At 40.2% G+C, this 22,881-nt stretch overlaps 3 protein-coding genes across 4 annotated transcripts in view; 1 reads left to right on the top strand and 2 right to left on the bottom strand.

Annotated features, from left to right (window-relative positions):
* Positions 1-7,912: 7,912 nt before the first annotated feature.
* On the bottom strand, positions 7,913-17,044 carry LOC100700513 (NACHT, LRR and PYD domains-containing protein 12-like). Of its 2 annotated transcripts, XM_025903852.1 has the most exons (5): positions 16,683-17,044; positions 15,263-15,433; positions 14,504-14,677; positions 13,621-13,649; positions 7,913-8,380 (listed from the first exon to the last, which is right to left on the bottom strand). In XM_025903852.1, exons 1-4 carry the CDS (start codon positions 16,868-16,870, stop codon positions 13,634-13,636), a joined length of 549 nt encoding a protein of 182 aa, XP_025759637.1. In that variant the 5' UTR covers positions 16,871-17,044; the 3' UTR covers positions 7,913-8,380; positions 13,621-13,633. The 2 variants fall into 2 exon arrangements, with proteins under 2 accessions (XP_025759637.1, XP_019212656.1); XM_019357111.1 differs by lacking the exons at positions 7,913-8,380; positions 13,621-13,649 and having other exon boundaries at positions 14,354-14,677.
* LOC112845990 (protein NLRC3-like) overlaps positions 16,893-22,881 on the bottom strand; it is a 23,455-nt gene continuing 17,466 nt past the window's right edge. The window contains exons 6-8 of the mRNA XM_025905172.1: positions 18,625-18,761; positions 17,014-18,492; positions 16,893-16,897 (exon numbers count right to left, since the gene is read on the bottom strand). Coding sequence (XP_025760957.1) covers positions 16,893-16,897; positions 17,014-18,492; positions 18,625-18,761 — 1,621 coding nt within the window. The remainder of the gene's footprint in view (positions 16,898-17,013; positions 18,493-18,624; positions 18,762-22,881) is intronic.
* On the top strand, positions 19,661-21,809 carry LOC112844048 (uncharacterized). Its single transcript, XM_025903473.1, has 3 exons — positions 19,661-19,944; positions 20,102-20,242; positions 20,399-21,809. Exon 3 carries the CDS (start codon positions 20,470-20,472, stop codon positions 21,616-21,618), a length of 1,149 nt encoding a protein of 382 aa, XP_025759258.1. The 5' UTR covers positions 19,661-19,944; positions 20,102-20,242; positions 20,399-20,469; the 3' UTR covers positions 21,619-21,809.

The raw sequence follows: 22,881 nt of genomic DNA, 5'->3' as shown, positions 1-22,881 counted from the left end.
CAAAAATTCATTGTATACTGTACCTTCTTGCACGTCTCTGTTTCCTGTGTGTGTTGTTAGAAATCAAACTAACTTTAGGAAACAATATGCCAAAAGCATATTTACAATTACTTAAGACCGTTTTTAATTTCTTTTCTTTAGACCAAATCCCCTGTACACATATACGGACTCAGAGGATGAGCAGCCTACAAAAAAACTGTTTCCCCAGGCCCCTCGAGTGAAAATACCAGGTAATAAAATACTGTCTAGTGTCTGTGTACATATCTGTGTCTGACACGAGGAAACTTTTTTGACAAGTTGTCTGTATTCTTAAATACTTAAAAAAATTATCTTTTTCTAAACAGCCCTCATCACTCCACAGTCTGCCCCCCAGCCCACTGATAGCAACCATCATAATGCCCCACCCAGCTTCCGGCACCTTTCGCCACTCCGGCACAAACCGACACAGCTTTGCGATCTCGCCAGCATGCAGAGTCTGATGTCTTCCCTATAGATGGTATGCTTTTAAAAAAGCTTTAAAGCTGCATCACAATGTCATTGTACTCTTATCTAAAAAAAAAACAAAAAACAATTTATACTCCTGAATGTCATCTTGTTGTGATTTTTTTTTTTTCTTCTGTAGATTCCAGAGACTCTGTGAGGCCACTATTACAAGGCAAGTTTGAAAATCTTGGAATTTCACAGTTTAGATGGTATGACAAATATATGTGACAGGCAAAAACTAGTAAACACTTTTAGCAGTTACAAGAACTAACAAATGAATAGGAATAGAAATACATTGTACTGCCAATACTTTGGTTTATTCTTTGTATGACTTGAAAATCAGGCTTTAGGGAAAACTAAATGACATGTTTCTATCATCAATTACATGAAGTAAACACACAAGCACTTGCATACACATTTAAGACATGAGACACGCTAATTCCATCTCATAAAATGTGTCTATAGGTGAGACGCTTTGCGTTGATTGGTGCTGCTGGACCACACTGGAGGTGCGAGTCCGCCGTGTAATGGTTTATGCCATTACAAAGGAGCTGGCCTCTGTACTCAACTGGGCAGGGGAAAAAAAAACAAGGACCAGACAAAGCAAAAAAGGGCATTTAAAGAGACAGCGCTGTGCAGATGCATATTTGGTAAGTTTTAACATTTATTGTAGTTTTATGAGCCTAAAGTGAACAATAAAGGGATCAATTGATGTGCTGGGTGCGTTTCACATTTCCTATGTCTGTTTTTTGCTATATTACTTTGTCTTTCTTAATAACAAGACTTTCATGTCCGGTTAATCTGGAGATGGAGTCTTTGGTCTTCGGCTTGTTTTGTCCTCGGGTTGTACACTTTGTACAGCCCGAGGACCCCATGTTTTCTTTTTTTTTTTTTTTTTTAAAGGATACACGGCACACCATGCTAAGACATATCACATTTTCAGCTTATAGCTCTTTGGGAATCAAATGCGGCAGTTTGCTGATTTCCGCCTGGTGATTTTCATGTTTATCAGCCTAGGAGTTTACATACTTTCTCCCTGCTGAAGACCGTTAACAAGAGCTTATTCATGTGCTCTAATTCCCTTTTTTTTGTCTTTGTTTTTTGTGTGTGTCTATTTTTGTCCTAGATGGCCTGGCGCAGCAGGTAGGGGCGAACTCTATGTCTGAGTTGGTCTTTGCTCAAGCAGTCCAGAAATGGCTCAGATATGCTCCAGATCGTACGGGTGGCGCGCAGGACGCACATCATCCATCCCCATCCCGGAGTAAATAATAAAAAGTGACGTGAAACATAGAAATGTAAATAGGAAACTTTGTCTTTTAATAAAGTATTTTGCAAATGATACATGTCTATTGACCTTTTTTGTTTTTGGGGGTTTTTTTTCAATAAAAAGCAACTGTACGAAAGAGGTGGAAAATCAATACCACAGCTCAACAGTGTTTCAATATCAGAATCTGACATTGTTTCAATGTCAACAGTGTAAGAAAATATAACGTCGAATCAACGTCAGGTTTCAACATTGATTCAACATCAAAACCTGACGTTGTTTCAACGTTAAAAATGGGTGCAAGAGTGATGTTGGGTCAACGTCACACTTCAACGTTGCTTCAATGACGTCGCCTGATATTGACTCAACATTGTCTCAATGTTTCCTTGCTATCTGGGTAGTCTGATTTAAGTACGATACCTTTGGCCAGGGATTAATCTGGTACATCGCTTCACTGCAGTCTTACATATTATCCCCACACCTGAATAAAAAATACTGATATTTACATATAACACATTCAGCTGATGCAGCCTGACTCAATCTGATTCCAGATGTTCAGCACACACAGAGACACAGAGGGACTGTTTAAAGTTTAGTGTTAACCTGAGTCACTGATCATTTACAGTATTACAGAGTCTGGCAGTCTTTGCATGATGTCCACGTCACTGTAAGTCTCTAGCTGACTCTCAGGTGTGACAGGTGTGCCAGCAGGAAAGAGTAATAATAACCTGCATCCTGAGGTTTGTCATGCAGGATTAAAGGAGCCAGGCTTTGTTCACACAGCTAGGATTGTATTTTACACTGACCCTGGGTCAGTATAAGTATCATACAGTTTAAACGAAGCACTGAAACTTGCACATATTTATTACAGATGCATTGAAGCTAATCGAGATATTTACTGTTAATCTGTGGCTGCGATTAATCACTTTACTGGAAACTTTATTAACTAGTAACTTCATCAGTCATGACAGAAGCTAATATTTCTGTCCCAACATCGTTTAAACAGTAACAGCTTTACTACAATATAAGCTAACGTTTACACCGTAACTTTAAGCTAGCACCATAAAGACGGTAAAACACGTAATAATATCTACAAATGCATCTTAAAGCTGTTATATTAGCACTCGCTGTATTACTAACATAACCACATTAACATTATTGACACTCGCTGACTTTTAATAGTCATTCTATAAATGCCGTCCGTTTAAATGGTCTTACCTGTAACACTGCTGTATCCACCGGATTCCAGCCAGAGTGGATTCTGGAGTCTTCCACGCTCCTGTTACTGATCCTCCATCTGGATGGATGATAACAACCTTCTGAACAATCTAGCAGGTGGATGGCCCATATCTATGGGACTGATTTCTGCTAATAACGCCCATTGTATGGACTGATAACAGCCGAAGCGGGTGAATAAAGTCACCCAGTTGCTAGCTGTGCCATTACCCAGCATACACCTCTCCCTCCATAAATGCAATAAACGATACAAAAGTAATAGCCTATAATTAATTTAGCTGCTGTATCTGCTGTTTCTCAGGTAGTTGTTTACATTATATAATATATTGTGTTCAGTACACGTCACTACAATGTGATTTCGGAAATATATAAATATACGAACAACAGGCTCTTCCGCGGAAATCTCTTGTCGTCAATAAACAACGATTAGGGAGCTCTATAGTATTCAATAGGAGGACCCTGCACGTCAATTCTCGACGCCAGGGGGGTACCCTGCGCGTCGATAAGTGAAGCAGAGAGAGCCTGACCATGCGTCACACATTTGACGAGTTGGGAGTGAGAACGTGTTGGCTTTTCAGAACATACTGATACTGGTGAGTGTGTGCTTGTTCAGGACATAAGTTTAACTACTATCTGTGCCCTACTACACAAAGTCAGGCTGTCATGTAGTTTTGTGGATGACATCTCCACTGGTGTTTGTCCTGCTTTGCCACTTGAGGGCGTACATGTTATTTTGGGGAATGGTTTGGCTGGGAATCGAGTCGGGGCTGACAGTTCTTTGCCAGTTTAATCTACAATACTGAACGAGTTCCATGAGTGTCAACAAGGGCTGCAGCTAAAAGGGATGCAGAGCCTGTAACTCAAACAGAGGAATGTCAAGTTGAACCAGATTTGAATATTCCTGAATATTTGTAAGTTTCCCAGCAAGAGTTAATTCAAGCACAGAGCGCTGATGCTTTGCTGACTGAGCTGCTTCACAAGGTGCAACCTAGTGATGATGCTAGAAGTGTGGCCTCTGGTTATTTTCGGCAGAAGGATGTACTAGTCCGCAAGGGTTGGACTGTGTTGGAAGTCCAGTTGTCCAGATTGTGGTTTGGATTGCGGTTCCAAACCTGCTCCACTGTGTCCCATCCCGGCTGTGAGTAACCCATTTAAACATTTGATCATTGACTGTGTGGGTCCTCTTCCTAGATGAAAATCTGCAGCATACTAACCCCAAGTTGCTTTCTGATGCATCCATCAGAGTGTGAATAATGGGTGAGAATTGGTGAATGAGGCCTGTCGCATAAAGCATTTTGAGTGATCAGGTAAAGTAGAAAAGCGCTATAAAGGAACCACTTTATTTACATTTTCCAAAAAAATCCAGTTATGGTATGGGATCATAATCATGCAGTAAAATTAAGCCGTTACCAATAAGATGCTCAGATCAAAATCCATACTACTAAATTTTCTATTATAGTTTCTCAACAGTATTTGTTTTCATTTGTTTACTGGTTTGCACACTTTATTATAAGATTTTTATTGAAAAAAAAAAATAGACGACTAAACCACCATGGCTGGGCCGATGGCATTTGCATGCTTCGCAGCTAGAGATGGGCACCGGTATCCGTTGCCATTATGGCACCGGTTCTGACATAAACAGTAGTAACCAGACCAAAAAGCAGCGCACATTTCGGTGCTTTAATTCGGTGCTTTTTTTTTTTCCTGAGATGTCATACACTTTGGATTCTCACCAATCATTTTATGTTTCCGAGGATAGTAGGCGGGACCAGGTACGTATGTTCTTTTAGAGAAGAGCTACAGATCAAAAATGCCCAAGGAGAAGCGGTCAAAAGTCTGGCTGTGCTTCACAGCAAAAGATGCAAACTCAGCAGCCTGCAACAAGTGCTTTAAGGTGATATTGTGCAAAGGAGGTAACACCTCAAATCTGACAACCAACCTGGCAATGCATAGCGTTTTTCTAAAAGCCGAGAAATGCACCGTATTTCATAGCTTGCTGCGAGACCTCACACCAGCACATCTACTGCGGGTGTGGTGCCTGTTATCAGACTCTGAGTTAGCAATATCCCCCAAGATCCCGAAGAGTAGAGCCCTGGCCCCTATCCCTGCCAGTGTAGCAGAAATGATGACGGATGATGATGGCAGCAGCAGCCGTTCTTCTCTGGGCGAGTAGCTTTATTTATCTGGGTACTGAACATTTAAAAGAGCTATGAAAATGTCTGTGTGCTGATACTTCTTCTTCTTCATCCTGGCGTTGTTCCCGCTGGCACAGGGTCCGCTCTTCGGCAAAGGTTTCTCCATTTGGTTCTGTCCAAGGCGTCCTCAGGTGATGCCTTGATGGTCTTAATGTCCTCCTTAATTTTGTCCATCCACCGTTTCTTCGGTCTGCCTCGAGGCCGGCATCCTTCTGGGTCGATCATCATTGCCATTTTTGCTACAGAGTTCTCATCTCTTCGAATTACGTGTCCATACCACCTCAGGCGGGACTCGAGCATCTTTTCCTTAATTGGGGCAACACCTAGTCGCTTCCGTATGTCTTTGTTCGTAACACGGTCCCGTCTTGTAATTCCCAGGCTCCATCGGAGCATGTGCATCTCCATGGTGTTTAGGGCCTGTTAATGTGTGGTCAATGCGGGCCAACATGTGGAACCATACAGGGCTACTGGGCGGACCACCGCTTTGTAGATTTTTCCCTTGAGTCGATCTGACATTCTTCTGTCGCAAAGGACACCAGTGACCTGTCGCCATTTTAACCAGGCTGCATGTATTCGTGCTCGGACATCAGAGGTTATATTTCCATCGTAGCTGATGACTGAGCCCAAGTAGCGGAACTCTCCTGTCTTCTTCAACTCTTCGTTGTCAATTATGATGGTGCCATCAGTTTGGGGGCCTCCTTCCAGGTATTCGGCCTTTTTCGTAGTGAGCCACATACCATATTCATCGAGCCGGGTCTTCCAGAGTTGCGTCGTCATTTGGGTCTGTTCTCTGTCTTTGCTGGTGAGGAATACGTCATCGGCAAAGAGGAGAGACCATGGATGAGGTAACTGGAGGTCGGCCGTGATGGTATCCATACATAGCATGAAGAGGAGGGGTGACAGAGCTGACCCTTGGTGGACTCCAACACTAACTGGGAAGGGAGGTGATAGTCCAGCGGCGCATCGGACTGAACTGGTGGGTGTTGTCGTAGAGGAGCTGTATCCATTTGATGTACACCTCAGGGACACCATGCGATCTTAGGGAGTGCCATATGAGGTCATGGGGTACCCTGTCGAAAGCCTTTTCAAGGTCTAGGAAGGCCATATGTACCGTCTTGTTCTTTTCCCTGTGCTTCTCCAGCAGGAGGGAAAAGAACAAGACGGTACATATAGCCTTCCTGTGTGCTGATACTCCCCATCCAAAGTGAGAGAGCTTAAGAGGTTCAGGAAAGAATGATGGTAAAAAGAGACAAAAAAATAGTTGTGCTTCCAAAAGGTGCTTCAACAAAGTTTTGAACAAAGGTTATACATATACAATAAATTATTTCTATATTTTGTTTTTTTTAATAAATTTGCAACAATTTTAACAATTTGTCTTTGACATTGTAGTGTGTCGTGTGTAGAGATGAAAATGAATTTAATCCATCTTGGAATAACACTGTAACATGACAAAAGAACAGTTTTCTCAATATTTTCCAGATGGACTTTAATTCTTTAACCAAGTATCTGTATTTTCCAAATATTTCAAAATTACAAAACTGAATTCTTGTTTAACACAGTACATGTGACACAAACTTCTCTGAGCTGTAATATGACACAGCACATCTCATAGTAAAGTAATAAACCAGGACCTATTGCAAGTGTCGGGAGTGCTGGAATATTATGCTGCTATTATTTGCTGCTATTTTTATGATCATTATTACTATTCCATTAATTATTAATATTGATATTGCATTTAGATGTTTAAACATATTGGCACCCAATTAAGCTTTTATTACAAGTCCAGTAAGAACCACTTTAAACTATTGAGTTGAATCTATAATTTTAAAGGCTTTTGAATGTTTTTATATTCTTACACTGAAGTCTTCAGTGGGTGAGAAACTGAGCTGCAGGGACAGGAAATATACTCTGTGCCAAAATGAGACAGGAAACGCCATGCTTTGCAAAAGTGAAACCGAAAGCAGAGTCTGAGTGCAAGTACTTTGAGTAGGTTATGAATCTGTAGTATCTTTTATCTTTGGATTAAGCTTTTAGTAGAGGTTAAAACATTTACTCAACATATTACATATATAGTTCCAGTTAGGTTATTACATGTAAGGATGAGCCTCTGTTCTGGTGAAAGGTCAGAAGTGCAACGGGTGAGATGAGAGAGCATTTAAGGACGAGACACACATACACACACATAGTTTCAGTTGCGTACGGGCTGGCCTTCTGTCTGGTGGAAAGGTTACAAGGTTTAGCTGATGAAGTGAAGGGTGAAACAAAGGGCAGCAGAAGCTGACACACACATACACCCACATACACACACACATATTAGTTAGACTCAGTTATATAGGTAAGAGTTTAATCATGTTTTGCTTGCAACTGCAAAGTTGTGCCTGCATGAGTGACAGTTTGTGCAGAACGTGGGCCTGATGTTCCAGAAGATAAGCCTGGGCAGGATGGTGACAGGAAGCACCTGGGTTCGAGCCGAAGACGATGTTCTTTTAAACTGTGTTCAAAGTTAACTGAACGGTTGTGGTTTTGGATTGACGTATGCTGTACTGGATCTGCCTGGCAACAGAAACCCTATAAAGCCTTTGTTCTGACTATTGTAAGACAGTTCAACACTGAATCTGCACAAGTGTTGGACTCCACATGTGTATTCATTAAAATGTCGTCTAATTGCACCCGGAGAATCAGTGGTCATTATTTTTGGTCTTCCTCCTCAAATTCTGAACCCTTAACACAAGATAAATGACAACATCTCTGTGTTTTGAGTCTGCATTCTAACTGTTGTCTCCTCAGTGGGTTGGTGGGTGTGAAATGAGGACAATGAAACCTGTTTCAGAAGATTCTGCTCTGTAACAAATCAAAACTGAATACAACGTGTCCTTTAGCTGAGTGAGCTGAATGTCTCAGAGTGTAGGAAAGTCAACATTCCAGTACTGACACACTCACTGGGGGCATCAAGGAAGTAAAGGCATACAGCAGTAGCTGAAGTGGAAATGACCTCAGCACACTCCGAGGACGAGGTGTTTCACGTCAATCCTGTACTCCATCCACTGAAGAGAAGTTCAGCAGTTTTCAAAGCCCTCATCCATAAACCAAAGCTTGACATTGGAGTTAAGGACACACGGTCATTGTGTCTTTGTACCTTCTGGAACAGATTCAAGAAGTCTGAATAAAACCACTGCAGTCATCACTGCAGAATTATCTCGATCTGTTTAAGATTGAAAAAAAAAATTGGATATGCTTCAAATAATTTTTAGAGAAACAGTTATTTAATTTTTTACAACAAAGAGAAACAGCAGATTTCCATTTTAACTTTGAAAATAAATAGACATCCAACATTTTGCTGAATCATGAAAGAAAGTGATTCAAACTGAACATGTAACAGTGTTTCCTGAAAACCCTCTCCTGTCTGATCATTTCCTGATAACATTTACATTTACAATAATTGATTACACAGCAGTGGAGAGTAGACTTTATCACAGTAGATGTCTTTCTGAAAGTGCTGTAAATAAGTTTAAGAATATAATCCACCCACTGTTATCATCTTCAATGCCCTGTACCAACATAGAGCAGAGCAGCTGTCTGAACGCTACTTCAACAGAGGTCGATTATCTTGTTAATAATTTTACCTCCATAATTTTACCACCACGTATGACTCTGGATACTGTAGCTCCTGTGAAAACTAAGGCCTCAAATCCGAAGTACCTGACTCCGTGGTATAATTCTCAAACACGTAGTCTAAAGCAGATGACTCGTAAGCTGGAGAGGAAATGGCATGTCACAAATTTAGAGGATCATTATTTAGCCTGGAGAAATAGTTAGCTGCTTTATAAGAAAGCCCTCCGAAAAGTCAGAACATCTTACTATTCGTCACTGATTGAAGAAAATAAGAACAACCCCAGGTTTCTCTTCAGCACTGTAGCTAGGCTGACAAAAAGTCAGAGCTCTACTGAGCCAACAATCCCTTTAACGTTAACTAGTAATGACTTCATGAACTTCTTCACAAATAAAATTTTTATCATTAGAGAAAAAATTACCAATAATCATCTCACATCATTATCTACAGCTACTTTTAGTACCATTGATGTTAAGTTAGACTCTTTTTCTCCAATTGATCTTTCTGAGTTAACTTCAATAATTAATTCCTCCAAACCATCAACGTGTCTTTTAGACCCCATTCCTACAAAACTGCTCAAAGAAGTCCTGCCATTAATTAATTCTTCAATCTTAAATATGATCAACCTATCTCTAATAATCGGCTATGTACCACAGGCCTTCAAGCTGGCTGTAGTTAAACCTTTACTCAAAAAGCCATCTCTAGACCCAGCAGTCTTAGCTAATTATAGGCCAATCTCCAACCTTCCTTTCATATCAAAAATCCTTGAAAGAGTAGTTGTCAAACAGCTAACAGATCATCTGCAGAGGAATGGCTTATTTGAAGAGTTTCAGTCAGGTTTCAGAGCTCATCACAGCACAGAAACAGCTTTAGTGAAGGTTACAAATGATCTTCTTATGGCCTCTGACAGTGGACTCATCTCTGTGCTTGTCCTGCTAGACCTCAGTGCAGCGTTCGATACTGTCTACCATAATATCCTATTAGAGCGATTAGAACATGCTGTGGGTATTACAGGTACTGTGCTGCAGTGGTTTGTATCATATCTATCTAATAAACTCCAATTTGTACATGTAAATGGAGAGTCCTCTTCACACACTAAGGTCAATTATGGAGTTCCACAGGGTTCAGTGCTAGGACCAATTCTGTTTACATTATACATGCTTCCCTTAGGCAGTATCATTAGAAGACATAGCATAAATTTTCACTGCTATGCAGATGACACCCAGCTCTATCTGTGAAGCCAGATAACACACACCAATTAGTTCAGGGGTCTGCAACCTTTAACACCCAAAGAGCCACTTGGACCCAGTTTCCACGCAAAAAAAACCCACTGGGAGCCGCAAATACTTTTTTGAAATCTAAAATGAAGATAACACTGTATATATTGTTTTTTACCTTTATGCTTTGTGTGAACAACTAAAGTAAGTAAGTAAAGTTTATTTATTAAGCACTTTTCACAGACAGGCAGTCACAAAGCGCTGTACACAAATATTAAAATAAACAATACAATCAATAGACATTATACACAATGTAAAAGATCAAATGTAAATAATGTAAAGAATATAAAATACGTAGATCAACAAAAGGCTTCTTTGAACAGAAAAGTTTTTAACTGCTTTTTAAAAGAATCCACAGAGCAACTAAGGTGTGTTGCTTATGAAATCCATGAAGTGCTACGGAGAAAATTACATTTTATTTATGTAAATAACACATTTTGAACTCTTAAAGAAATATAACAAAAGGAAAGAAACCCAGCTGAACTAAAATGATCCATGTAGCAAACAAAAACTGTTGTGAGCCGCCACCCTTTTCAGGTCAAGGCTTTTGGAGCCTTGACCTGACTTTTAAAAAGTAATTGGAAAAAAAGCACTATGCTGTAAAAAAAAAAAAAAAGAATAGATATTTGCAAAATTCTGCCTAAATATATGTTTTTACCTGGTTAATGTGTGTGGCGGGGCATGGTCTGCAGTGCCGCTGCATGGGAGTCGGACGCACCTGAGCGGCACCCGCAATCATGCCTCGCCGCCTTAAAGTCTGTGCTCTCTCTGCTGCTGTGTTGTCGGGCTGTGAGCTGAAAAGCTACAGCCGGCTGTATGCGTACAGCAACCGTGAGTGAAAAGTGGTCAAATAAAGAGATGCTGAAAATCATGTTCATGCAAACATCGTCTGGTCTGCCGTGATATGTTTACAATAAGACTTATGGTCCCGAACCTCTGCGCACAGCGTCTGCAAATCGGGGCTTTCATCTTTACCCAGGACTGTAAGCTGTCACTTATGAGGCGTGAGCGGTGTTTGTTTTTAACAGAGTTCACAGTGGAGAACAGCTGTTGACATAATGTGGATCCGAAGATCCATAATTGGCCTACCTGGGGTCGAAAGTCTCGATAAATGCACGGGGTTTCGGCGGGTATACCGGCTTCCGCGAGTGTGACGCTTATTTTGAGCGATGAAACAATAATAAGATATAATTGTATTTTTATATTTCAAAATCACAATAATCTTCCAATTTAGAACTACAAGTTTAAAAAAAGAACTAAGCACAAATAAAATGCACTTCAGCTAAATACTTCTAATTTATTTTCCCAAACCACCTGGAGCCGCAAAATAAAGACTAAAGAGCCGCATGCGGCTCCGGAGCCACGGGTTGCCGACCCCTGAATTAGTTAAACTGCAGGAATGTCTTAAAGACATAAAGACCTGGATAGCCGCTAACTTTCTGCTTGTTAATTCAGATAAAACTGAGGTTATTGTACTCGGCTCTGAAAATCTTAGAAATATGGTATCTAACCAGATTCTTACTCTGGATGGCATTACCTTGGCCTCCAGTAATGCTGTGAGGAACCTTGGAGTCATTTTTGACCAGGACATGTCCTTCAATGCACATATTAAACAAATATGTAAGACTGCTTTCTTCCATTTGTGCAACATCTCTAAAATTAGAAATATCCTGTCTCAGAGTGACGCTGAAAAACTAGTTCATGCATTCATTACTTCCAGGCTGAACTACTGTAATTAATTATTATAAGGATGTCCTAAAAACTCCCTGAAAAGCCTTCAGCTAATCCAAAATGCTGCAGCAAGAGTCCTGACAGGGACTAGAAAGAGAGAGCATATTTCTCCTGTTTTGGCTTCCCTTCTTTGGCTTCCTGTTAAATCCAGAATTGAATTCAAAATCCTGCTCTTCACATACAAGGTCTTAAATAATCAGGCCCCATCTTATCTTAATGACCTTGTAGTACCATATCACCCTATTAGAGCACTTCGCTCTCGCTCTGCAGGCCTACTTGTTGTTCCTAGAGTATTTAAAAGTAGAATGGGAGGCAGAGCCTTCAGTTTTCAGGCCCCTCTTCTGTGGAACCAGCTTCCAGTTTGGATTCGGGAGACAGACACTATCTCTACTTTCAAGATTAGGCTTAAAACTTTCCTTTTTGCTAAAGCATATAGTTAGGGCTGGACCAGGTGACCCTGAATCCTCCCTTAGTTATGCTGCAATAGACGTAGGCTGCCGGGGATTCCCATGATGCATTGAGTTTTTCCTTTCCAGTCACCTTTCTCACTCACTATGTGTTAATAGACCTCTCTGCATTGAATCATATCTGTTATTAATCTCTGTCTCTCTTCCACAGCATGTCTTTATCCTGTTTTCCTTCTCTCACCCCAACCGGTCGCAGCAGATGGCCCCGCCCCTCCCTGAGCCTGGTTCTGCCGGAGGTTTCTTCCTGTTAAAAGGGAGTTTTTCCTTCCCACTGTCGCCAAAGTGCTTGCTCATAGGGGGTCATATGATTGTTGGGTTTTTCTCTGTACCTATGAAGCGCCTTGAGGCGACTTTTGTTGTGATTTGGCGCTATATAAATAAAATTGAATTGAATTGAATTTTATGTATGTTTGTGTGAGACATGGGTAAAAATGTATTTAATGATCAAATGTTTACATATTATTCTACTCTAAATTTTATTTTAGGTGTCTGTAATACCTAAGACAGCTCATCGGGTTCTACAGCTACATTGTAGACAGGACGTTAACCAGCTGCATCACTGCATGGTATGGCACCACTGCAGCCATGGACCACAAATGCCTGCAGATAACAACTGCAGAGAAGATCATAAGCACCCTGCTGCCCTCTCTGTAGAGAGAGAGAGTCCAGAGGAGAGCTGCCTCCATCCTCAAAGACTCCACACACCCCCAACTTAGACTGTGCACTCTTCTGCCCTCGGGACAAAGGCTCAGAAATGTGAAATCTAGAACATACAGACTCAACAACTACTTCTTCTCCACTGCTATCAGACTCTTGAATAGATGAACTATTTTAAAAGTAATAATTTTGCATGTAAGGTCATCTTGCATAGTAAGATTATATCTTTTTTTGCACATCTATTTCACACTTAAATTTTGTCTTCATTAATTTACTTATGCTATTTGTATTTTATCTTGTTCTGTTTGTATATATTAACCAGGTATCTGTGTGTGGAAAGCAAAGAAAGAATTTTATTGCACAGAGAAATGCTTTTCTTTGTACAATATGACAATAAACTCTGTGAATCTTGAATCAGCGGATCAATAATTAGATTAAAATTTTAATGCAAAGAATGAAGCCTTTTGAGGTAAACTCATCCAATACTGAAACTCTTCATAGATCAGCTAAAGCAAGCCAGTCTTCAAAAGATTTGAGTACATCCACAGACATGCACATCAATGTAAGGTTTTAATTATATATTAGATATTGTAACATTATCTATAATACAATGATTTAACTTAAAATTCTCTTTAATAATCTGGAAATGACCAGTGTAATGCATAAATTAATCACATTAAAATATCTGAATAATACTCACCACAGTGCAATATCTAAACCGAAGTCACTCTGCAGGAACACAATGAGACAGGACCAAAAAGAGGCAGCAAAAAAAGAATTGTTAAATCTTTTTGTTAACAAAGTTAACAAAAAAAAAAAACACACTAAAAAAGTCATAGTCAATTTCAATGTTTTTTTTTTTTTTTTGTATAAGTGCATCCAAGATTTGTATTGGTAATAATATCATTTTTGTGTTAAAATGCTATTACTGATCAGTCAGTGTCTCTTGGTGTAACCTGTGAAAGTGAGCAGCTTACTATTGTGAATGTGAGAGAAATAATATAATATTTCCTATCATAATTAATTTTGATACAGATAAATTCACAGTTCATCTGTTTTCAAGAATCCATTTTCCATTTCTGATTCTGAGAACATAATGGCTAAAATATTGATGTACATGTGGTGCATTTGCCGTTAGAAGCAATGGCAGTGTCAAATTCAGACATAACAGAAAGAGCTGCTCTGCTCCTGTTGAGTGTTTTCCACAGAAAGAGGTGGGTGTAGAGGCCATTCCAGTTTGACTTCAATCCAAAGATGGTGTTTCTAGCTAGAGGTATGCAGACATGGTTAAAAATATATCTCTGTGTTGTTTTGAACAGAAGCCCGAAATAAAGATTCTGAGGACATGTTGGACACGAGACCTTTAAATATGCAGTTCAACGTTACCATACGAAAGCTTTTAAGCTTTTTTCTCTAAAATGAAGAGCAACTTTGTTCTTTTGTTACTGTGGACCATCACATAGTCAGCCTTCTACACACATCCTTATTCTCTTTGTATGTGTGATTGTTTGTTCTGCAGACACACTGATAAACAGAAACCAAATAAATATTTTTCCTTTATAATCTAAGTCAGGTGAACTGACCTTTTAAACTGTATTTTACAGTGTGGACTCTCCAGGTAATCATACAGCTGTTTCATCCCTGAGCCCTCCAGGTTGCATCTTATTAGATCCAGATGTTTCAGATAGGGGGGGTTGGACTTCAGAGCACTGAGCAGAGCAGCACAGTTGTTCTCTGACAAAGTACTGTTCTCAATTCTAAACAAAAATCATGTGAATTACAAAGTATTCTTTTATTACATCACCATTCTCTTATGAGAAAACAAGTGAACATCTAATCGACTATTGACTACAGACCAATGCAAACTACAGATTATTTTCATGTGCAAACATGCAGAAAAAACACGCACATAGCAACAGAATCACCTCTCTGATTAAAATTAACCAACCTCCAGTTTGGTAGAAAATTTTCTGTGTTTTGTTCAAGCAGTAATTTAAAAATTTTTTAAATAGTCTAAATGTACTTGCAGAATTTTTCATGATATTTGGAAACATCTGGAGACTCCTAAAATAATTTGTTTTATGAATATGAAAACAGTGAGTAGATCGTGTGTGTGTGTGTGTGTGTGTGTGTGTGTGTGTGTGTGTGTGTGTGTGTGTGTGTGTGTGTGTGTGTGCATGCGCGCGCGCGCATGTGTGTGTGTGTGTGTGTGTGCGCATGTGTCCATACACTGCTCAAGAAGACAAAAGTACTGTAGTTGGGCTATAGAGGGATATATTCTTGGTATAATTTTATTTAAATACCTTTATAAATAACAACAGATTCAGTTTCAGTTAACTGACCTGAGTGTCTCCAGTCTACAGTTTGGATGTCCCAGATGAGTAAAAAGATCTTCTGCATATTCCCCCAGGCTGACTGAACTCAGGTGCAGCTCAGTCAGATGTGAGGGATTGGCAGTGAGTGCTATGGCCAGAGATCCAATGCTACCCCCAAAGACAAAAACATCATGAAGTCTGTGTTGAAACACATATTGAAAAAGCATATTATTAATAAGAAGACATATAATATTTATTTTCTTCATTTTGACATACTGCATTAACAATCTCGACCTAAAATCACACACACACACAAAAATATACATATCAGGAAGGAAAATGTTAAACGTATTTATTTTGAAACAACAAACATGCTTAATGAGTCATTTTTTAATCTTGTAAATTCTAATGCCATGTAATTTGGGGAAAAACTATATAGAAACATGACATTTTTGAAGGCTGATGTGATGCAAGTGGATATCATGCTTTTCATTGTTGTTTTTTGTTTTTCCTCAGGAGCACATTATGTTTGAAAGCACTTGAATATCGAGTTTTTACGATTTCTTCCTGTAGCAGACAACACGACAATATTCAGGTAAAAGCATGTGGGAAATTATTTAAGTCTGATTTATCCTGATTATCAACTAAATTTAAAAACTGGTAAAAGGTTTGAATTCTCCACTTGAAATGTAGTGACACTGTGTCTTGTTTGCATGTCATCTTAAATCTTTCATTTGATTTGGAAGTGCTTCTGTGTACATCAACTCCAGAGGGCTAAAATGTTGGACTTGGGATCATTAAAAGTCAATTAAAAAGACTGCAGTGTCAGTCTTTGTCTCTGTGGCAGGGTGTGGTTTGTTGCCAGGCTGCAGGGGATGGAGGAATTCTGGCTGTCAAAGATGACATCCATTATGCTAATCATGCTTTCCCTATCTTAGTAGCTGTTGGAGCCTGAAAAAGGAGTGGACAACAGGACAGAGCTGTGTGTGATACAGAACTAAACTGAAGTGTGCAGCTGGAAACCTGCTAAAAGCAAACTGGTTAAAACACTTTCTGCATAAAGAAGAACTGATCTTGAAGCACTGTGTGCTTGGGTCCCTTTTATGGCAGTCTAATATGATTAATTTATCACTGTGTATCATTCACTGTGACGTTATTAAGCTTCACATATAGATTGTTATCACTGACTGTACTGAACTACTTGACTGATTAAATTTCTATTGCTGAAGTAAACCACTGTGACAACATTCAGTGTTATCCTATTACCTTCACAGTCACCACACTCACCACAGTGACTGAACTCTCTCAGCAAGATTTGTGACAAAATTAAATTGACATATGTTTCCAATAAATAACTAGAACTGTGTAATAAAGCACAATGGGTATGTTTTAGTAAGAACAACTTACTAAACTACAAATACTCATATATAATGCTAATCAGACTCACCTAGCCTTTCTGAAGTTTACGATAGCTGGAACTAGTCTCCATCGTCCATCCTCTGATGTTTTGTACTTCGCCAGATCCAACTCATCCAAAACCTCCTCTGACATCTGCAGTATGTATGCCAGGGCCGAGCACTGGATTCCAGAGAGTTCCGTTTCTGATTTGTTGTCTGACTTTAGAAAGTCTTGCATCTCTTGAAGTACTGAGAGATCATTATTCTCTAGGAGACAGTGGAGAATATTTATGCATCTGTCAGGGCATTTGCCCTGACAGCTAATCACCTTCAGTTTGTTGATAACTCTCTGGATGATTTCTGGACTGCTCTCTGTCTGACCCAACAGACCTCCTAAGAGTCTCTGGTTTGATTTCATAGAGAGACCATTAAGGAAGCGAACAAACAGTTCCAGGTGGCTATTCGGAATAAGCAAGTATTCTTCCACAGCTCTACTCAGAAAATCTTCCAGAGATGAGATATCTTCCAGAGATATCTTATTTCCTTTATCATCCTCAGTAAAGAACTCCTGCAGCACCTCTGTCTTCCTGTTGGTGTAACAGTGGAACATGTAGATTGCAGCCAGAAACTCCTGAATGCTCAAATGAACAAAGCAGTAGACTGGTTTCTGGAAGATCACAGACTCTCTTTTGAAGATCTCTGTACAAACTCCAGAGTACACAGAGGCCTCTGTGACATCCAGACCACACTGCTCCAAGTCTTCTTGGTAGAACAGGATGTTCTTTTTCTGCAGATGTTCAAATGCTAGCCTCCCCAACTTCAGAAGAACTTCCCTGTCAGTTCTGGTGAGCTCTATTCGTCTCATCTCTTGTCCTTCATGGTACTTTTGCTTTTTCTTTGTCTGAACCAGCAGGAAGTGTGAGTACATGTCAGTCAGGGTCTTGGGCAGCTCTGCGCTCTCCTCTGTAGTCAACATGTGCTCCAGAACTGTAGCAGTGATCCAGCAGTAAACTGGAATTCCACACATAATGTAAAGGCTCCTGGATGTCTTCAAGTGAGAGATGATTCTGCTTGACAGCTCTTTATTTCGGAATCTCCTCCTGAAGTACTCCTCCTTCTGAGCGTCAGTGAAGCCTCGAACTTCTGTCATCCTGTCAAGACATGTAGGAGCAATCTGATGGACTGCTGCAGGTCTGGAAGTTATCCAGATGAGAGCAGAGGGAAGCAGATTCCCCTCGATGAGATTTGACAGCAGCTCACTGATGGTTGACTTCTGTGTGACATCAGACACTAGTTTACTGTTGGTGAAATCCAACAAAAATCTGCTTTCATCCAGGCCATCTAAGATGAACAAAAGTTTACAAACAATGAGCTTCTCTGCTGTGACCCTGTGCAATGTTGGATGAAAAAAAATAAGTAGCTCCAGAAGACTGTACTGCTGATTCCTGACCAAGTTCAGCTCCCTGAATGAAAGCAGAATCACCGCACTGATGTCCTGGTTTTCTAAGCCCTCTGCCCAGTCCAGAGTGAACTTCTGCACCAAGAAGGTTTTTCCAACACCAGCAACACCATATGTCAGAACCACTCTGATGGGTCTCTGTTGGTCAGGTAAGGTTTTAAAGATGTCCTGAGATCTGATTGGTGTTTCATGGAGGATTTTCTTCTTGGAAGCGCTCTGCACCTGCCTCACCTCATGGTGGTAGTTCATTGCTTCACTTGGCTCCTCTGTGATGTAGAGCTCAGTGTAGATCATTCTAAGGAGGGCTCTGCTTCCTGTTTTTTCAGTTTCTTCAATCACATGTTCATATCTTTTCCGCAGAGTGAGCTTTAACTCATTTAAAACCTTTTGCAGACATGTGTCTGTTGAAAGAATTAAACAAAATGAAATTTGACAGCAAGAAAACTTTTCAGTCTTTTTAATGTCTGGATAACAGAATAATAAGAAAAAAATATCAACAGAAAAATTTTGTCTTTATGCACAGCTGCTCTTACTGGCTCTGGTTCTGGATTTTTCTCCACACTGGGGACTGAAGTCTTTTGTTGAATCCTTCAGGACATCCTGACACAACAAACAGCAGGACACCGGTTTCTCTACAAAAACATTATTGCTCCTCTTCTTTCTGTGAAAACTAAGAAAAAAAATTCTCCTGACTACAGAAAACCAAAAAAGATAAGAAGTTTAGTATAAGAAATTAAATTAAATTAGAAATTAATCTGCAAAATCAGCCCGTTCTCATTCCCAAGGTGTGACATCCCGATGATTTGTCACCACGGTGTGAAGAACGATGTGCTCTTATGAGACACACCGGGTTATGGATGAAATCCAGTAGAATGACGGTCTAGCGGTAATAGATATTCCAGCCATGTATTCCAGCCCTAACCCTAACCCCTAACCTAAGTATAAACTTAAGCCTAACCTTAACCATGACATTAAATAATGTTTTCCAAAGCAATTTAAGTAAAATGAATGAACATATACAAAATAATTCCAAACGGTTCTCGTTTCCTCATTTTTCCGATCTTGTCATTTAGGGACTTGTTGGGTGCCCAGAAGCGTAATATGTTGACGATTTGTCACCTTGTGTAAAATATTATGCTTTGGGAGTGAGAACGCGTTGGCAAAATAGATGCACCACAGCTGCATATTAATTTTTAATAAAATGAAATAATTTGTTTTAAATAGTTTTTTCACATATTTCATACACATTTCATATTATACACACATATTATATATTATACACACATTTCATATTCACATTATAATTTTTAATCTGCATTTACTAATCCTAAAATCAATAATAAGGCTAAGAAGTTGCAAAAATCTAGATAAACAACTAATGTTAACCCAGCTTTATCAGTCGAGCTATGAGTTTGTTCACATCAAACCAACCACACACATGACAAAACAGACAGCAACACAGCTGTTGTGTGAGTGGTTGTTTGTGTGGAAAAATATGTCAGTAATATGGGGCTTTGGAGCGTGATGTCACGGGGGTGGGCGTAGAAAGGATTTTGGCCTGATCCGCCATTTTCGGGGTCTAACCGCAAGCGGCGGGCGAAGGAGCAAAAGCACAACCATGGTTCGTACTTGCTGTGTGATCGGCTGCAATGTTCGATCTTACGATCGGCACGGGAATAAGCTTGGGTTGTCTTTTTATGCTTTCCCAACCTGGAAGCAATTTCAAGGAGCTCAGGTATCGGATGTTACCAAACGAAGGCGTCGAGCCTGGATAGCAGCCGTGAGACGAGCTGATATCAAGTTCTGTTCCATCTCCCGGTATCACTTGGTGTGCTCCAGACATTTTCATTCCGGTAAGTGCTAAATATGTTCATATCACACTTTATAGCTGAATAATATTATCGTTGGTGGTCTCGGAAGTTATAGAAAATGCGATCAAACATCGAATGGAGTGACTTTGCAGACATATGTGCTATGTGAAGATTCGCTAATTCTTTTGCACAACTGTAGGGAAGCCTGCCTATGAAATGGATCAAACAAATCCAGACTGGGTACCAACGCTACACATGGGGCACTCCGAAATCCGAACATGACATGCAGACCGTCACAGGAGGCGAACACAACGGGAACAAAAGAAAGCACTAGTAGGAGGTAAACAACAACCGCACCCCCCATCACAATCTCTTATTTTAAAAGTTGATCTTAGTGTCCGTCAATCAACACATACATTTTTGAGTATTCATACGGCCTTAATGTATAAACCACTTAAAAATTTCCTTGTGTATTTGCACTCTTTGTATTGGACAGGCTTTCACAATGGAGCAGCAAAGTGTGAAGGTGAAGCCTCAGCAGAAGTTACCACAGAAGAGCAGCCAGAGATGGACACCACAGAAGAGCAACACCATAACAACCCTGTGATTCTGGCTGAGGGCCAGATTTGTGATGGACACGTAGAAGCAGAGGTAACAGGTGCAGATGCAGAAAACGCTGATCTCAGAGAGAGACAGACAGAAGATCAAAGACCGACAAATGATTGTGTGCGCTGTGTACAGAGCAGAGCAGAAATAAACCGGCTGCTGGAGGAGAACAGAAAGCTTAAATCACAGTTGGACAAGACAGAGCTGAATGAAAACTTTTTACAGGGTGACACGGAAAAAGTGAAATATTACACTGGTCTTACTTGTTTTGCTATTTTTATGTCTGTGCTAGACAATGTAAAAGCTTTCCTACCAGCATCAAAGAAACTGTCGCATTTCCAAATGCTTTTACTCACACTTATGCGACTTAGACTTGATCTTCCTGTCCAGCATCTTAGTTATCTATTCAATGTGTCCCACAAAACTCTTTCTTCTGTCTTTGCTGATACAATTGACGTTTTGTATGCCCGCTTAGGAATACTTGTACACTGGCCAGAAAGGCACTGTTTGCAAGCAACAATGCCTCCACAATTTATGGAAACTTTTGGAAATCGGGTAGCCATCATTGTTGACTGTTTTGAAATTCGTACAGAACGACCATGTAATTTAAAGGCTCGTGCTCAAACGTGCTCGCACTACAAGGGTACACACACCATGAAATACCTGATCGGGATTACTCCCCAAGGTGCAATTTCATTCATTTCTAAGGGGTGGGGGGGCCGTGCATCAGATAAACACATCACAGAGCAATGTGGTATACTTAACAAGCTGTTACCAGGGGATGTAGTTTTGGATGACAGAGGCTTTGACATCAGAGATGCGGTGGGAATGATGTGTGCGGAGGTTAAGATCCCAGCATTTACAAGGGGCTTCTGTCAACTAGATGCCAAGGACATTGAAAATACACGAGCCATTGCACACCTAAGAATCCATGTCGAGCGAGTAATTGGCAGTTTGCGCAATAAGTTCAAAATGCTACATACCACCATGCCAATCCGTTCTCTTCTTCCATGTGAGGGTGAAGACGTTACCTTTCTTGATAAAATTGTGCGGGTGTGTTGTGTTTTGGGTAACATGTGCCCCAGTGTTGTAGTGAAGCCACACACATGAGACTTGTTCTTGTTAATTAATGATTGTGAAAACTTTGAGTATGTCTGTGAAGAAATACTACTAGGAAAACCTTTTTTGTGTAATTGTATGAACACACTGACATCACATTATGTAACCATTTCTGTATCTGTATACTATAATTGACTGTTTATCATAGCTTTAAACTCTGTGTTTCACTAAAATAACATTATAATAAAAGCAAGGTAACGACAAAGATCTGCATTTGACGCTTTATTTTACACTTAGACAATTGTTACATGGTAAGTGCTGCAGTGTTGAAATCAAGTTATACATATTTCAATGCACTTCTGACATAAAAACTACACACCAGAAAGAAAAACTTTGTGACCACTCAGGGCTGCATTTCGCATAGAGAAATGTTTTCCTACTAGTTCAGGAAGGCACACCTTCTGAAAGAACTCCTGAGCTTTCTTTAAACGCGATTCCCAGAAGTGCACATCTGGGAAGATGCGTACAACTGCCATGTCTTTTTGTGTCCAAACCACCAGGTCGCAGTGCTTTGCGTTGGACACAAACACCTGTGTTTGCACTTGAGAGTAAAAGTGGTGTGTCTTCTTCAAGTTAAGTCCATTTGCTGTCAACTCGAGGCAGAAGTCTTTGTCATGTGCATCCAATGCTTGCTGAATGCTGTCAGATCTCTACTTAAATGGACATTTAATTTCCAGGCACCCCTTCCCACAACATTCACACGTGGTTAGACCGTCAGGAGATGCACCTACTTACTTCAGGAAAAGCCGTGTTAACAAGAAAACCACACATACAGACCTGTAGGTTTTTGTGACACGCTGACATTTTCTGGGTGTAGGCGTGGCGAGTGTCTGGTTCATGCTCCAGTCCCCAAGTTGTTTGCACAGTATAGACACAGTTCACAGGATAGCAAACACGATTAACCACAGTAATGGCGGGTTTTTCTACAGTGGTGGCACACACAGCGTGCATCATTGAAGCCGTGATTCTCCCAGCACACCAAACATACCATTCTGGGCTCTTGTGTTGTAGTCTTGTGTGTACCTCAATAGCTTCTGCCTGTTCTTCAGTAACTTTTGCTGCGTTTTCGTACTTTACACAGTGCAGTTGTAGCTCGGTAAGGCCAAGGGACTCTGCTCCTGTGTTTTGCAAACACGCCAGAGACAGTGGTAATGTGGATGACTTGACAGTGTGTGATGTGTAGTATTTCTCCAATCCAGACAAACACACTGCTTTATTGTGTTTTTGAAGTGTGTCTAACACTGGTGACAACTC

The sequence above is a fragment of the Oreochromis niloticus genome, linkage group LG3, assembly GCF_001858045.2.
Source record: "Oreochromis niloticus isolate F11D_XX linkage group LG3, O_niloticus_UMD_NMBU, whole genome shotgun sequence".
NCBI classification, from domain to species: Eukaryota; Metazoa; Chordata; class Actinopteri; order Cichliformes; family Cichlidae; genus Oreochromis; species Oreochromis niloticus.
The sequence above is the reverse complement of the archived record's forward strand: the minus strand, read 5'-3'. Positions and strand labels throughout refer to the sequence as shown.